Genomic DNA, 17,052 nt, shown 5'->3' with positions numbered 1-17,052 from the left:
GTAAGCGGAGCTAATTAGGCCATCCCCACTATCTCAGTGAGGGACTGGTTGTTCTGTTTTCTTTCTGGTGCGGTGGCTGAATGGTCCTCTTTGGCCTATTCTCTGTCTCAATTCCCTGAACCAGTTCCTAAAGCTACCTGGGCTCAGGAGGAAATCCCTATGCTCCATCATACGATGTTTGGAACCTGGGGACTTTAGGGTATCACTGGATATACAGGACGCATGCCTACGGGTACTTACAGAGACCTTTCCTCAGCATGGGCTGAGGTTTGCTGTATCACAGCAACACTTACAATTTTTCGGGCTCTGCCTGTTGGGACTGTCCTCAGCCCCACAGGGGTTTACCAGCGTTTTGGATTTTCTGACAGTTCTTCTGTTCAGTATATCCCAATGCTCCTGTACCTGGACGGCCTCCTGCTCTTAGCGGGATCACCGGGGTACTTTACGGCCAGGTCAGGATGACTGTGGCTTCTTCAGGGTGCAGACGTTTAATCAACGGGGAAAAAGTCCTCCCTGCATCCCTCTCTGGGTATTCTTCATCTAGGATCCCTGCTGGATTCTCAGAATCTGAGAATTCTTCTGGCGTAAGACGGAATCTCCTCTCTTCCATTAGGAGTACATGGTTGTCTGCGCAGTCGACAGATGTCTTTACACTCTGGGATGCATGGTGGAATGGGCTCAGTTCCATTCCAGGCCTTTCCATAATTGGCTCATCTCCAGATGGAATGAGTTTTTTCTGTCGGATAACTGTTCAAACGATGATGCTCTCTCCGGAGGCAAGTCGGTCCCTGTCCGGGTGGCTATGGCCATCTCGTCCAGGGTTTTCTTTGCTAGGGACAGTGTCTGGATCGAATCCTTTTCAGTGCAGTTGGACGTCTGTCGATTCCACCCTGTCAATTAACTTACTCTGGCATAACTCTTGTTTCCCGGTGAACCTGAAAAGGTTCAGTCCGACAGGGTCAGGACAGTGGCTTCCTTTTTAGCAACATTGTTCGTTGGGTGGCAATGACAGGTATGTCACATATTCGGACATAGTCCGAGGGTCTCCTCCCGACCATCTCGGCAGCGTTCATTTCAGGAGCTCTCCATTGGGAAGCGGGAGTCCTCAGCCGTCACGACGTGCATCTCGGGGACTAGTCTCTTCCCCAAGAGAGGTTTCATCTCCTGGTGAGCAGGGGGGGCTCCCCTGAGGTGACCCTCATGGCCTTCTGACTTTATCACACTATGGTGTTACAGTTCAGCTCTGGGGATTCTGAAGCAAACTTCAGCGACTCTTTGTCGGTGAAGTGGTCCTTCCACTTTGTGTACCTGTGTTCTCCGGTCTCCCTTCTTCCTCGAGGTCTTTGGAAGTGTTTTCAATCGAGACGGAGATGCTTTCCTGCTGGTGGCTCCTGATTGCCCCAGATGTCAGGGGTACTTGGATCTTCGGAGTCTCTACATCGATACTCCATCCCTGATGCTTCACTGCCCGGACCTGTTGTCTCAGGGTCCTTGGTTTGCCTTGGACCTGGGTCGTTTGTCTTTGACTGTGTCCTTACAGTGGTCTTACGGCTTCCCTGGCTTTGTCATCGTTGGAATGATTAGAGCACATGGATCAGCTTTTGCTGGGACCTACCACAAACTGTGGCAGCCATAAATCTTATGGTATTGTACCTGTCGATACAATCCTCCGGTGTCCAGGATTTCCAGATATTCTGGCATTCCTTCCGGCTGGCTTGGGTTTCACACTTGGCCTGGTCTTCCTGACAGTGCGGATCTCTACACTGTCAGTATGGTTAAGATATGGAATTGCTTCACTCTGGTATCCAGTTCATCCTTTGGAGTGTTTTCTTGATTATGCCTCCATTTGTCCTCCCTAGGGACTTCTTGGGAGTAAGTAGTGGATCTTCGTTACCTCCGGGGACAGTCAATGGAACCGCTGGTTGTGATAGCCATTACATGGTCTATTGCTTAGGCTCTCTCTTTCTCTCAGGGTGTTTATATCAACCAGGAGAGTGTCTGAATTGGGAGCGTTCTCATGTGGCTCCCTCTTCTGGAGGGCATCATGTCAGGGTGGGAGTTGCTCTCGCCCTGTGTTTCTTCTTAGTGGTTTTCAGGTTCCATATTATTCTGGAACTTATGGTACGGCCATTCTGTCCCCAGTCCTCTCGGCTGGTGTGGCCTCATTGACTGTGGTCTGGCCTCTTTGGATTTATGTGATCCGTTCAGGTTCCTTACGGAAATCGGACTCCTTATTGGTGGTCTGAGATTTCTGGTTTTCACAGGAAAGGATGGCCGGCCTATAACCAAATGTTGGCTTGGATGGCCTCGTAGGTCTTCCTCAGGGGCCTACTCATGGGTAGGCCTTCCTGTTGTTGATGCTTGTTTTTTCTCGGGCCATGTGACCCTCGTGTGCGGCTCGCTGTGGCGCCTCGGCTGTTTTGCCTTACTAGGTGGCCACGTGGTCTTCTGTCCACACCTTTTTAAGGTTCTAGGCATTGGTTTCCTTTGCCTCTCAGGATGCTTCCTTTTTGGCGACGGATTCTCCTCTCAGCACAGGAGCGTCCCCACCCTTGGTTGAACTGCTTTGGGACATCCCCAAGGTCAACCCTGTGGACCCCCTATGGACCCTGAAGTAGAAAACAAGAGATATGGTAAGAACTTACCTTTGTTATCTCTGTTTCTACGAAGTCCATAGGGTCCACAGGGCGCCCGCCCTGACGCACCTGGCTTCATATGGGCTGTGTGGCTGGTCACCGGTTTTCCGTCTCCCATTTCGGTGAGTATGGTTATTGAGTGTTCCAGTTTTCTCTCTCTTTTTCTCTCCTCCTCCGGCCTTTGGCTACTTACAAACTGAGGTGCCTCTGGCTTGGGGGTGGGGTTATAGGGAGAGTGGACCCAGTGCATCCTGGGAGCTAAAAGCTTTAACTGCGTGGTGCCCGGATTTGGTTCCCAACCTATACCCCAAGGTCAACCCTGTGGACCCTATGGACTTCGTAGAAACAGAGATAACAAAGGTAAGTTCTTACCATATCTCTTGTTTTTCCAGCTTATTCCAGATGGCAAACTAGGAAGAGTAATTACAATATGCTTGTGTCACAATGACCTTCTCAGACTATATCAGTATAAGCTGCTGTGTGGAAGACTGCACCTCCTGTTTTCTCCCTTGTTCTAGAGGTCCTATTGGACTCCACTGATATATGTGAAGTCAGCTGTAGATTTCCCTCTAGGCAGCGTTGCATTGTGGAAATGTCCTATTTTAGCACATTTATATGGAGAACTTGACATTGTTATTGCATTTCAAGTTCTATGTTCAACGTGTGCTCTTGGCGAAGTTGATATTCCTTTCTGGATCGACACAGTTCCAATTATCTATCGAAGCTCTTCTGGAAAAAAACCCGTTCACCAAAAGAATCACCGAACAACCATGGCCCAAAGGCCGAGTATTAGTATAAGTATAAATAGTTTTTATTCTTTATAAATAGAATACTTTAAAAGAATGCTTACATCATTTAAGATTGTGTCAATCATTGACGCCAAAAGAGAGATGTTGTAATCACCCACATACACCCATAGATGTGAGCTCAATGGTAGGGTCCACTCAAGATGGCCACAAGGTATGACACCCTTATTTGACAAATAAGGGTGTCATACCTAGTCGCCATTTTGAGTGGACCCTACCTTTGAGCTCACACCTATGGGTGTATGTGGGTGATTACAACATCTCTCTTTTGGCGTCAATGATTGACACAATCTTAAATGATGTAAGCATTCTTTTAAAGTATTCTATTTATAAAGAATAAAAACTATTTATACTTATACTAATACTCGGCCTTTGGGCCATGGTTGTTGGGTGATTCTTTTGGTGAACGGGTTTTTTCTAGAAGAGCTTCGATAGATAATTGGAACTCTTTGTCGATCCAGAAAGGAATATAAACTTCCCCAAGAGCACTACCTGAGGGAAAATTTACAGAGCAGATTTGGATCGAACATTACAAAGAGTGCAACACAAAGGACTTGTGTGCCCTCTGGGTCTACTGTATTGTCTATTGCTGGGTGCCTACTAATGGCTACCACTGGGGGAGCAGCTTTAATCTTTGTGTATACCAGCGCAGGATAAGGATATACAGGTTTTTTTTATATAATCTATATCGGTATCAAATGGTCCGGCACTCCCAACAACAAGCTTACTACTGCTTACTGTGCCTCCACATAAGTTCCATACAATATGACAAAGGTGCGGCACTCGTCTATAACAAACCACTCGGCAAAGCAGATGCATATCCTCAACGTTTCAGTGCTTTTAATGCACTATCTTCCTGAATATAATATTATATTTATTTTTTTTAAGTGTCATTTACTGACATTTTGAAGGCTGCATATTTCCACTAAAACCTCAGCAAACTCCTTGAAACTTTGGGTAAAATCTCCCATAACTCTGTGCGCACACACAGCGGATCAGCGGTCTGAGATGTGCCTCCTTCCTTCAGTCATTTTGCAGAGATTGTAGTCTGAGAACAGAGCCGTGGTGGTGACGATTCATTCTGCTGGGCTGTGAGGTCTGTTATTATTCATGGCCTAATTCCACCAGCCAAATGGAGATTTCAGGCAAATGTTTTTAATGATTTGCTCAACACTTTTTTTTTTTCTTATTTAGTGTGTGCGTTCTCCTCTTTTTCTAGTGTAATGCAATACTAAAGTCATAATTCAGGTTTGCAGCATTGAGCAATGTTTGTATGTCTTGTGTTTGTTACATATTGGAATATTTATTCTTTTCTATTTTCCCTGCTTAAATCAACTGTGCATCAGCTGTTTGTTTGTTTTGTTTGTTTGTGTTTTTGTGTTTGAGGGTCTTTTCCGCAGCATCTCAGCCTCACTAACATGTTGCTCTGTGGCTCGGGATTATGCTACCTATGATTTGTGGCCTAGTGCAGAGGTTTCCAAACTCCACCATTACAGTACAGGGTTTAAGGATATCCATGCTTGAGTCCGGATGGATAAATTTAATTGACTGAATTACTAATTAAGTCCCCCCGTGCTCAAGTATGGATATCCTTAAAACATGGAGTGTAATGCCGGAGTTTGGGAACCTCTGGCTTAGTGAAAAGTGACTGATCACTTGCAGAAGCCACAGTAATACATTTTTTTTCTTTAAAAAAGAAAAGAAATCTTCAGTTAATTAGACTGCACAGTATCTTTTTCCTTTGCCCATGAGGTATCCAAAATGGGATTTCTGCTAGTGCTGATGACACCCACTTGTAATCTGCCATCCCTGGTCAATCTGAAAATAAATAGTAATGTCTGGGAAATTGTCCCTCCCATCAGAGAGAAACAGAAAAAAAGCAAAGCATCTTTATGTGCAGTTGTTTCTTTTGCCACAAGGGGGCAGAATGGAATTGTGAGCTCTGATGGTTTTTTTGGCTGGCTTGGGGTGTACAGAGAAGACTCGAGCAGTGCTGGTGTGTCATTCTATTGTGCGCAAACCTCATAATACCTTTCTGCTGGAATAAAACTGAAGTTGTCACTGTAGATCTGTGATTGGACACGTATACACTTAGGGGAGAGTTATCATCCACGTTGTACTGTGGAATATTCTATTAATAAACTAGCTGTTCTCAGACCACAACTATGAAATATGAATAGAATTTGTCACATTGCACACGCGTCCCTGTAGTTACCACACTGAGATCCATGCAATTTTGATGGGCGTTTCTGGTTGGCAACTGCACTAACACCATTGGCCATGTTCAGTCAGACATTCTGCTCCTGCCATAGGGCAAGTGCAATGTCCAATGGTGTGCCGCAGCTGGGGGGCATCTCAATATGGCGCCCATCGGCCATGGCATTAGTTTAAAGACTCAGTAGCGACTGCAACAAAAGACGCATTCGCCACTACAATTGCGCCCGCCCCTGAATTACCCCCATTTATTACTTTTCCTCCATAACTCAATGATGCACAAAGTCCAAGCATAGTCTTTAATAGACTGGAAACTACACTGCAATATGGATATTAACATAAGTGTACATGGAAATCCCTTAGTAAGTGCTATCAGACCATTCTGCTGACGAGACTTCTTGGATAATGGGCAGACAGTAACCCTTGTAGCTGCATATACTGTCCTCTGCTTACCTCTGTACGGGAATGAATGTCTGGGGAATGGCGATCATATCCAGCTTCTCACAGGGCCTGGAGACCTTGCACTACTACAGATGCTTCATAGTTTTCTTCAATTCTCCACCATAGTCATTTCTAATAAGGGAATGAGTTGTGCCTGTACCCACTGTTTTATTAAAACCAGTCTGCAAGTGTTTATAATGCTCCTATTGTGATGTCCTATAGAAAACTGTATAATAAGTCCATTAACTCTGTAGGTAGAGTCCGGGCCTATTTTAGGTGTTTGTGCTTAGAACGTTAGCAGCAGGTGCTTCTAGTCTCCTTTCGTGACTGTGTGAATGGAAGTGCAGCTTGTTCTTTGCTTTAATACATTGCTGTGTCCCCTCTCATTTGTCTTTAGGAGAAGCATTGCCAGCAGAAGTACAACGTGTCCTGCATCATGATCCTCCCCCAGTACCAGAGGAAAGGATATGGCCGTTTCCTCATAGACTTCAGTAAGCAGAGGAGTTAGAGGGAGGGAGGGGGCCGTGCTACTGCAGTGATGGAATGACACTATCTGGCTTATCCTTACACTGATAGAGGAAACTGGCAAAGATTCTACAAGTGGCCATTACTACCATGGGCATACACCTGACAGGCTCTACTGTCCCCCTCTATCTGCTGAGGCCTCACTAATGTTTTCTTCTTCTTCTCTTTAAGGTTACCTCCTGTCTAAGCAGGAGGGTCAGGCAGGCTCCCCAGAGAAGCCGCTCTCTGATCTGGGCCGCCTGTCTTACATGGCATACTGGAAGAGCGTGGTACTAGAGTGTCTGCACTACAATAAGGAGCGCCAGCTGAGTATCAAGAAGCTTACCAAACTGACTGGCATCTGCCCTCAGGACATTGCTGCCACACTACAACAATTGCACATGCTGGAACTACGAGGAGACCGGTAATATTTCATCTGCTTCCATTTATTGTCTATTCTCATTATGGGGCATATTCAATTGGGCGTGAGATATAGCAAAGAAAAAACCTTGCGCCCAATTTTGGATTACCGCACTCCCGATACCCGCAGTATCCAACTTAAAAAGTTGTGGATTTTAAGGAAAAATTGTTGTGCTCTGGAGGTGCACAAAAATAAAAAATCAAAGACCCCACGTTCCTAATTGAATAGCAAAAATCCCACACCTGCTGGAGAAACCTGCGGATGCGGGATTCTTGCAATTCTCACCCCCAATTGAATATGCCCCTGTGTATTTTCTATGTAGCTTCATCGGTAACGAGTCTTCTGTGCCACATTTAATCTGTTTAGGGTTGTGTTGGTGCATCGGGAGCAGCAGATCCAGTCACACATGAACCGCCTGCAAGCCCGACCACGGCAAGTGGAGGTGGATCCGGAGGCGCTGAGATGGACACCGGTCATCGTCACTAACTCTGTCGTATCAGACGATGAAGTGGAGTCTGAAGAAGATGAGAGCGAAAGGCAGCCGGTCAAGGAAAACCATGTGAGTATCAATGGACATATATATTTTAGCATGTTCTACGGTTCACTGGTAAATGTGAATGTCTCGGCACTTATGTGGCTGCGTGTCCTTTTTTTTTTTTTTTTTAATTTATTTATTATTATTATTATTATTGTGGACCTTCCTTACTTGTGTGAGACTTTGGTTCTAGGCTTGGAGAGGGCCCTTTATTCTACATTTTTATTTTAACTACAGCTTTCTAAATTAACTTTTGCTAATCTAAGAGAACTGTTTAGTACAACACAAGTGTTGTGGCTGTACCCGCTCCGTAGTGTCCTGTCCACGACATGGGTATCTCTCACTGTAATGGTAAAGTTCACCATCATGTAATGGAGTCTGGTAGCCAGGTTGTGGGTTGAACTAATAATTGTGCTGCTTCGTGTTATCAGGGACATCACATGACTGAAGCACTTAATGAGCTTGTGCTGCCTTTATATGTATTTCTACTTCAGGGTCCATAGGGTATCCACAGGATACCTTGGGGTATAGGTGTGACGTCAGTCGCAGGGCACCAAAGAGTTAAGCTTTCAGCCTCCCAGGATGCACTAGGTCCCCCTCCTATACCCCGCCCCCGGGCCAAGGCACCTCAGTTTAGTTTGGTGCCCGGCCGGAGTCGGGTGCACCTGTTGGAGTGGGGGCTAGAAGAGCCCCTGAAGCTTTTTCTTCATGCAGCTGTGGCTGCACATCTGGATGAACAGCATGGACAGTCAGTCCTGACGTCCATGCTGTCTTCCCTACACCCCGCCGGTACCAGAACGCCGGTACTGATCCGGGGATGCTGGTGGGCATCTGGGGTCACAGCTAGCGGTGACCCCAGATGCTCCGGACCATGGCCGGATTCAAGGGGGACAGAGGTAAGCAGCGGGGTCCCGCGGTGGGTCCCCGCTGATCACATGGTCCTAAGTCCCCAGGCAGGGGGCTCCCTGGGGACTGGCTGCAGCGTGGAGCCAGGCGACCAACCTGCGCTTCCACTACCCCCTGGGACAGCGGACCGCAGCAGAGCGGTAGCGCTGCGGCGTCCCAGGGGTTAAATGCATGCCAGGGGAGCGCGCCTTCCCTGTCTCACAGCCGGCGCTTCCCCCGCTGCACACAGCCCTCTCTGCACTGTGCTGACTGGTCCTGTGTCAGCGCTCCTCCCCCAGGCCAGCTTCTCTCTGCTCCTCGGCGGCCATCTTCTCTGCAACGCATGGTGAACGCTGCTGGAAGTCTGGAAGGAAGCATCGTGGTCTGGGTCCCCCCGCATACCTCTCCTCCGCTGTGGCTCAGGTCTGTGTATGCAGCGCTGTGTCCTACCAGGCCCTGTGTCTGTGTAGTTGAGTGATCAGCGCTGTTAGTGCAGGAATTGTTATTTCTCTGCATTGTATGTGACTGTGCTAGCGCTGCCTGTAACTTTTCTTCTCTAAACTGTCAGCTTTATTACTGTCCCTGTTCTTTCTGCTAAAGCCCTTGCGGTGCGGTGCTGCAGGGTGGTCTCTCGCCTATTTAATACTTAATTTGTGAGAGAGGTCACATACGTGGTGCCATAATGTCTGAAAGTGATTTTCCCCTCCGGCTACAGTGTACCACGTGCAAAGTACCGTTAGCGGAGGGGGAGGGTAGCGCGGAGGGCCTTTGCCGGCAGTGTTTGTCCATGGCGCGGCCTATTACGGTTACAGCACCGGTACAGGAGCCGCCCTGGGCTTGTTTCGCTCAGGCGTTAACAGCTTTAGTGGGCCAGTTAGCTCCGCAGCCCGCGTTTACTCCGATGGGTTTGTCCCAGCAGTCTGTGGTGTCGTCACCCATGCAGGGGTTCCCACGACAATTGGTGGTACCCCACAGTCTCCCTATTTCCCCGCTCCCGGGTTCTCAGGAGCCAGCGTGGGTTAACTCCCTGACGAGTTCTGTACAGCACTTGTCGGATGTGTTGCAAGGGGAGTCTGTGATGCGGCCTCATAAAAGGCCGGTGGCGTCTCTGTCCGCTCCTTATGAGGATGACGAAGGGACGTCTGATGATGGGGAGATTCTGGATCCTTACGATCAGGAACCTTTCCATACTAAGGACGCTGATGCTAAGTCCAAAGTATATATTCCTGGACTTATTCGGGCGGTCCGCACAGCCTTGGTGATTGAGGACGAAGTTCCCCCAGCGGCTAAATCTAAGTATGCCTTTTTCAAAGATGTGAAGGGCGATGCCACAGTCTTTCCTCTTTCGGGTCAGTTGGTGGACCATTTAGAGGAGGCGTGGAAACAACCTGGCAAAAGATACCAGCCGCAGAGACGCCTGGCGGTGGCTTATCCGTTCGCGGATAATTATTTTGCTAAGTGTGAATCCCCTCCACAGGTGGATTCTCACGTGACCCGTCTTGTCCGTAGTGCCACATTGCCGATGCCATCCATGTCCTCCCTTAAGGATGCTACGGACCGCAAGGTAGAAATCTGCCTGAAGTCCGCTTATTCCCTTGCAGGGGGGGCAGCACGGCCGGCTATGGCCATTTGCTGGGTTGCCAGAGCGATGGAGCGCTGGGCGGATTCATTAGAGGCTTCTTTTGAATCCGACTGTCCGGCCGAACAGGCGGAGTTGATTGGCAATCTCCGTGATTCGGCCACCTACATCAACGAGGCGGCTCTAGACATTAGTACTCTGGTGTCTAGAATTTCTTCAGCAGCGGTAGCTGCTCGTCGCACCTTGTGGCTGCGATCCTGGAAGGCGGACGCAGATCCAAGAAAGGTCTGGAAGCGTTGCCGTTTACCGGAGAAGTTCTCTTCGGTCCGGATCTGGATAAGATTGTGGCCACGCTGGCGGCAGCCAAATCTGCTTGTCTCCCGTCGGCCGCTGCTCCTTCTGGTTCTGGACCATCGTCCTTTCGGTCATCTAGGGCCCAGGGCAGGCCCAAACCACAGTCGTTTCCTCGACAGGCTGGCCCTAAGAAATCGGTCAAGCCCCGGAAACAGGCATGGAGTACCAGACGTCCGGCCCCCAAGCCAGATGACAAGCCTGCGGCCTGACGGTCCGGGTCTCCCCTTGGGGGATCCCAGGGTGGGAGGCCGCCTGCTGCAGTTCTCCCGGTGTTGGTCGTTCACTACGACAGACACTTGGGTTCTGGAGGTGGTCTCTCACGGGTACGCCCTCTCCTTCCGGCACAGACCCCCGGCTCGATTCTTCACCACGGGTCTACCATCAGACCGGAACAAGGCTACGGAGCTGCGGAAGGTATTGCACACTATGCTCCAGGCTGGAGTTATAGTGCCTGTTCCATTCTCCCAGAGGGGCCAGGGTTTCTATTCAAATCTATTTTTGGTACAGAAACCCAATGGGTCATATCGTCCGATTCTCAACCTCAAAGCACTCAACAAGTCTTTGCGGGTCCCGAAGTTTCGGATGGAGACCCTACGGTCCATCATTCTGGCGCTGGAACCTGGGGACTACATGGTGTCATTGGACATACAGGACGCTATGGCGGTCATGGCGGCTTCTCTGCGGCTGCAAGGAGTCCGCATGTTGCCGTACTTGGACGACCTGTTATTGGTGGCAGGATCTCCAGAGCTCCTGTTACACCACTTGGACCTGACCATTGCACTGCTGCAACGGCACGGCTGGCTAATCAACTGGCAGAAGTCCACTCTAATCCCGTCTCGGAGGATTCTGCATCTTGGAGCCTTATTGGACTCGGGACAGCAAAGGATCTTCGTGACGGAGGACAAGATCTCTGCTTTACAGTCAAGGGTGCGCAGTTGTCTGCACAGCCGCCGGGTGTCCTTACACTCGGCGATGAGGTTACTGGGCTCCATGGTGTCGGTGTTCGACATGGTGGAATACGCCCAGTTTCACTCCAGACCTCTGCAGCACCTGATCCTGTCCAAGTGGAACGGGCTGCCTCAGTCTCTGAAGTTCCAGACGATTGTGCTCACCCCGGAGGTTCGCCTGTCCCTTGCGTGGTGGTTAAAGACGACCCACCTCAACAAGGGACGTCCGTTCTGGGTTCCAAATTGGGTCCTGTTGACAACGGACGCCAGTCTTCGGGGCTGGGGAGCAGTTTCGGGTCCACACTTGTTCCAGGGCAGGTGGACACCGACAGAAGCGGAGCTTCCAATAAATATCTTGGAACTCCGTGCGGTCTTCAATGCTCTCCTGCAGGCACAGCGGTTTCTCCAGGGTCACCCGGTGCAGGTCCAGTCGGACAATGCTACCACCGTGGCCTACATAAACAGGCAAGGAGGAACTCGCAGTCGGGCGGCTCTCGTAGAGGTCTCTCGGATCCTGGTTTGGGCGGAGCGCAATCTTCCGGCCATATCAGCGGTCTTCATCCCGGGAGTGCTAAATTGGGAGGCGGACTTTCTAAGTCGCCAGGACGTTCATCCAGGGGAATGGTCCCTGCACCCGGACGTTTTTCAACTACTGGTGGACAGGTGGGGTCTTCCAGAAATCGACCTCATGGCGTCCCGGCACAACAACAAGTTGCCGGTGTACGGGTCTCGCACAAGAGACGAAGAGGCGTCTCTGGTGGATGCTCTGTCCGTCCGGTGGACGTTCAGGTTCGCATACCTGTTCCCTCCGGTCTCCCTTCTTCCACGGGTAATCCGGAAATTCAAACAGGAAGGAGGGACGCTCCTGTTGATAGCTCCCGCGTGGCCCAGACGGCACTGGTTCTCAGACCTTCAGGGTCTGTCCGTGGACAGTCCTCTGCGGTTGCCGCTACGACCGGACCTTCTGTCTCAGGGTCCTTGTCTTCACCCGGACCTGACTCGGCTGTCTTTGGCGGCGTGGCTGTTGAGACGGCCATGCTGAGGTCCTGGGGGTTTTCCAGCTCTGTGGTGCGTACCATGTTACGAGCTCGGAAACCGTCTTCCGCGAGGATATACCATCGCGTGTGGCATACGTTCTTCCAGTGGTGTCGACCGAGAGGTTATGCACCGCGGGAGTTTCGTCTGTCTCGGATTCTCGCCTTCCTGCAAGCGGGACTAGATCATGGGCTTCGCCTTGCTTCTTTGAAGGTACAGGTTTCGGCCCTATCTGTCTGGTTTCACCGTAGGATTGCTACAATCCCGGATGTGCGCACCTTTATGCAAGGTGTTCTCCGTATTCAGCCGCCCTTTGTTCCACCTGTGGCGCCTTGGGATTTGGCTGTGGTCCTGAGGGCTCTCCAAGGACCGCCGTTTGAACCACTGGGCTCAGTGGATATTAAATGGCTAACAGCTAAGACTGTTTTCCTTCTGGCCGTTGCTTCAGCCAGACGTGTTTCTGAGTTAGGGGCTCTTTCTTGTAGACCCCCTTTCTTGGTTTTTCATGGGAACAGGGCAGTGCTCCGCACTCGGCCCGAGTTTCTTCCCAAAGTTGTTTCCCAGTTTCATGTTAACGAGGAAATAGTTGTTCCGGCCTTTAACTCACCGGGTCTTTCCGTGGGTGAGGCCTCTTTGGATGTTGTGCGGGCCTTAAGGACTTATGTTGACCGCACTTCTTTGTTTAGGAAGTCGGACGCTTTGTTGTCCTCTATGACTTCTGTAAAAAGGGTTGGCCTGCTTCAAAGCAAACTTTGGCAGCCTGGATCCGTATGGCTATTTCTGAAGCTTATCTTCATGAAGGCCTACCGGTCCCTCCTTCTCTGAAGGCTCATTCCACTAGGTCTGTGGGTCCTTCGTGGGCAGCTCGACGTGGTGCCTCGGCAGTTAAAACAGATCTGCAAGGCTGCTACGTGGTCTTCTGTCCATACCTTCGTGAGGTATTACAGGTTTGACACCTTCGCCTCTCAGGATGCTTCCTTCGGGCGGCGGATTCTCCTTTCTGCACAGGAGCGTCCCCACCCTTAAAGGATACTGCTTTGGGACATCCCCAAGGTATCCTGTGGATACCCTATGGACCCTGAAGTAGAAAATATGAGATATGGTAAGAACTTACCCTTGTTATCTCTATTTCTACGAAGTCCATAGGGTTCCACAGGACTCCCGCCCTGTCGCACCTGTGCTGCAGATGGGCTTTGCTCTGGTCACCGGTTTTCCGTCTCCCTCTGGTGAGAATGTGATTCTTGTATGTGTCCAGATCTTTGTTCTCTCTCTTCCTTCTCCTCCTCCGGCCTATGGCTTGGTAACTAACTGAGGTGCCTTGGCCCGGGGGCGGGGTATAGGAGGGGGACCTAGTGCATCCTGGGAGGCTGAAAGCTTAACTCTTTGGTGCCCTGCGACTGACGTCACACCTATACCCCAAGGTATCCTGTGGAACCCTATGGACTTCGTAGAAATAGAGATAACAAGGGTAAGTTCTTACCATATCTCATATTATTGGGTGAGAGCGCATATAGACTTCGTATTGTTGGTTTTGTGTATAGACAATCAGTTCACTTTCAGAGCCAATAATTGATGCCACTGGGTCTACTGTACCTTTTTTATTGTCATTATTATTCTATTCCTTTACATGTTTGGTTTAAGAGCTAACAGTCTGTCATTTTTATCTTTAGCAGCCAACGCTGAGAAGCATCACCGAATTCAAGGAAAGAGAGACTTGCCCTGTGGAGAAAAAGAAAAGCCCGCCACGGCCAGTCAGCTCATCCTCTCCAGTGCCCTGTTTCACAAATGACCGCCACTTTCAGGACTTGTTGCCCACTAACAAACCACCATCGGGCAGAGGCAGACGAGGGAGACGAGGACGAAGGGGCCGAGCACCCTGCTCCTCTTCCAACCGAAGTGCAGACCTATTGCAGTTACTGGCCAGAGAGGCCCAAGGACCTCCTAGGCGTAATGGCGAACGAGGGCGCTCTGGCTCTCGGAGGGGTAGACTGAAGCGGTTGGCAGATTCCGTGCTGAGAAGGGACTTCATGGAGCAACAGGAAAGACTCGCTCAGCGTTATGAGAATGAGCGCCCCCAATTGAGACGGTTTAGTGAGAGCAGCGAGGAGGAAGAGGACGATGAAGAGGATGATGAGGAAGGGAACCACAGTCTGCGTTCAGATTCCCCACCTATACTTACCAAGCCCACACTCAAACGCAAGGTGGGAACCCACACTGTTGCCCATCAGTGTCCCTGTTGCCTATGCACAGTGGCAGCAGCCATTTTGTGGCTCTTCTCCTGTTTAAAATTCAACCTTTCAAATCTTCATGAACCAGTAACGTGTCTGGGGCGCTATGACATGCCGCAAAAATTTATGATGTCGCTGTGCATTTATAGGCTTCATTATATTGCACAATTTGACCTCTTAGGTCACACCTGGAAAATTAGTGTTGTCTCATTTGGGGTTATTTGTTGAAGTTGAAAACCATTAAGAATTTTTGTAGTTTGTTTTTCTATGTCACTTCACAAGATACATTCATCTTTGTGAGTCCCCTTTTGTGTAGCTGGTTATGGGCAAAGCTTAGTGACCTGTGAGATGGATTTGATAATACATTTGGTGGGATATGTTCTTTTGCACCCCCCAATCCCCCTCCTCCTATGCATACACCAAGCCATGGCTGTTGGATTGTGTGCAGGCTGGCCTTTAGCTTGCTCGGCATACTTGGAGCATTGTTTTCTTAATGTGGTAAAACAAAAATATTGGTGATTTTCTGCTTGAAGGAGGACAGAGATACCTTTTTAGTTTTTACCCAGGTCTGCTTTATAGCTGTGCGGTATATTGCAATGTGGTCAGGGATAGACAGACTGACCTGGATTAATAAACTGTCCTATATCTGCAATGTATGCTATAGTAGATTGCTTTTACCTGTTCATATATGATTTATTAATCTTTATATAGTGGCAGCATTTTCCGCTGTACTTTATAATAGTCACAGCAAAGCCCTTCTGTATTATTTCTTTGCTTTTAGTATATTGTGTTAGGAGCTTGAAAATTAGGAAATCCAAAGCTCCATTTTGTATTTCATGGCGCACAATACAGAAAAGGGCAATGTCCAATTACACTGTACAGCAAATGTAATACTTTTCATTTGTTTCCTTTCTAAAAATAGTCATACTTTACTAACTTGGGGTCAAGAAAAACAAATGATTTCAGAATGTTTTTACTAGCTCTATTTTTTGAGCTACACTACTTGCACTATACTGTGTACATTAGTAATATAGTCATAGTGAAAAGCTATTTTTAAATCTGATATTTTCTTTATTGAATTAAAACTGTTATTTATTTTCTATCAATCACAAATAAGAACACAAAACGAAACAAACATACAGCATACGAAAGTACTATCTAATATAGTGGCCTATTCATGGGGGTGCTTCCTCTTTGCTTGTCGCTTGTACTCCTCTTTGGGGCATCTCTTGTCACTGTCCAACAGTAGTGATTCACCTACCCTGATACCGTTGTTCCATTGCTGAAATGTCTTGGTGGAATCGCTCACTATGCTTGTCACTCAGTGCACCACAGTTATCTTGTGTGGGTAATCCCGTGAATCACATATATTTGAATAGGGGAGGGGACAAATAACTGATTCATTTAATTGGGTCATTAGGCCCCGCCCCCTCTGCGCAGAACGCAGATTGCTGGTAAGATTCTCTCCATTCTGCCCACTTCACTAGGAATACCCCTACATCGTCATCAATGGGCTATATCTCGGAACTCAGAGCTGACTGAGAGTTGTAAATGTCATATTCATTCTTTGCATGCTGAAATCAAGTAGAAGTAACTATTTTCACATCGGAAAAATTTTCATTGTTGTGCAGTGTTATTGATCTCCCTTCAAAGGTCACAGTTGGATGGTGTCAGGTTGAAGGTCTGGCAAGGGCGACAGTGTGGTCCCTGAGAGGTTGCGCCATGCACTTGTTTCGTCTCGCTAGTAGCACTGATGCGAGCCTTGGTTTGTGTTGGCAGCTTTGCAGTATCCAGTAAGCGGAGTGTAACTGATCATAGCTACAGTTTGATTGCTGAAGCTTTTCAAGTAACTTGCAAATATCTGAAGTGTTAACATTTATTCTGAGCATTTCTGTCCTTATTGTCCCAGAAGCCAGGACCTCATCGAAGGCGACGTGTGAGAAGACGCAAGCACCATCACAATAGCAGCGTGGTGACAGAAACCATATCTGAGACCACCCAAGTTTTAGATGAACCATTTGATGACTCTGATGCAGAACGTCCGATGCCAAGGCTAGAGCCTGAAGAGGATGGCAACGGCCGTGGCGGCCCATTCCCACCAGGCTACTTCCCCTACCTCACCCCACACACCCTGCTAAGACGTAGTCGTCCACTAAGCAGAAGGAGATTAAACAGCGAGCAACTGCAAGGTTAGACTGTAGTAAACAATAGTAATAATACTATGGGTCTGATTCGGAGTTGTAGCTTTGGGACGCAACTACTGTGCAAATATATGCGAATGCCTGCAGGAGGCGTCTGAAGGAAGAAGACTCCTCCTGCCGCATCATTCATCTGAGTAAGCCCAAGCTTTACTCAGAATGGCCACCTCCTGCCCGCTGCAAGGTCAGTTAGTCTGCGCCAGGAGACGCAGACACTGGCTTCGGCACTTCCAGCAAACGGCTCACTTTTTCTGCAAACTCGTGCAGTG

The 17,052-nt window shown here is 48.8% G+C and overlaps 1 protein-coding gene across 2 annotated transcripts in view; it reads left to right on the top strand.

The window, feature by feature from the left end:
* Positions 1-17,052, top strand: part of KAT6A (lysine acetyltransferase 6A) — a 68,185-nt gene that overhangs the window by 45,346 nt on the left and 5,787 nt on the right. Inside the window, exons 12-16 of one of the 2 annotated variants that reach the window (XM_088455869.1) lie at positions 6,495-6,588; positions 6,794-7,025; positions 7,389-7,581; positions 14,028-14,558; positions 16,498-16,774. In XM_088455869.1, coding sequence (XP_088311995.1) covers positions 6,495-6,588; positions 6,794-7,025; positions 7,389-7,581; positions 14,028-14,558; positions 16,498-16,774 — 1,327 coding nt within the window. Of the gene's footprint in view, positions 1-6,494; positions 6,589-6,793; positions 7,026-7,388; positions 7,582-14,027; positions 14,559-16,494; positions 16,775-17,052 lie in introns of both variants that reach the window. The other variant, XM_088455868.1, reaches the window with a different exon arrangement.

The sequence above is a fragment of the Taudactylus pleione genome, unplaced genomic scaffold (genome assembly GCF_031769625.1).
Source record: "Taudactylus pleione unplaced genomic scaffold, aTauple2 ptg000676l, whole genome shotgun sequence".
Taxonomy (NCBI): Eukaryota; Metazoa; Chordata; class Amphibia; order Anura; family Myobatrachidae; genus Taudactylus; species Taudactylus pleione.
Note: the sequence above shows the minus strand (reverse complement) of the source record. Positions and strands in the feature narration are given on the sequence as shown.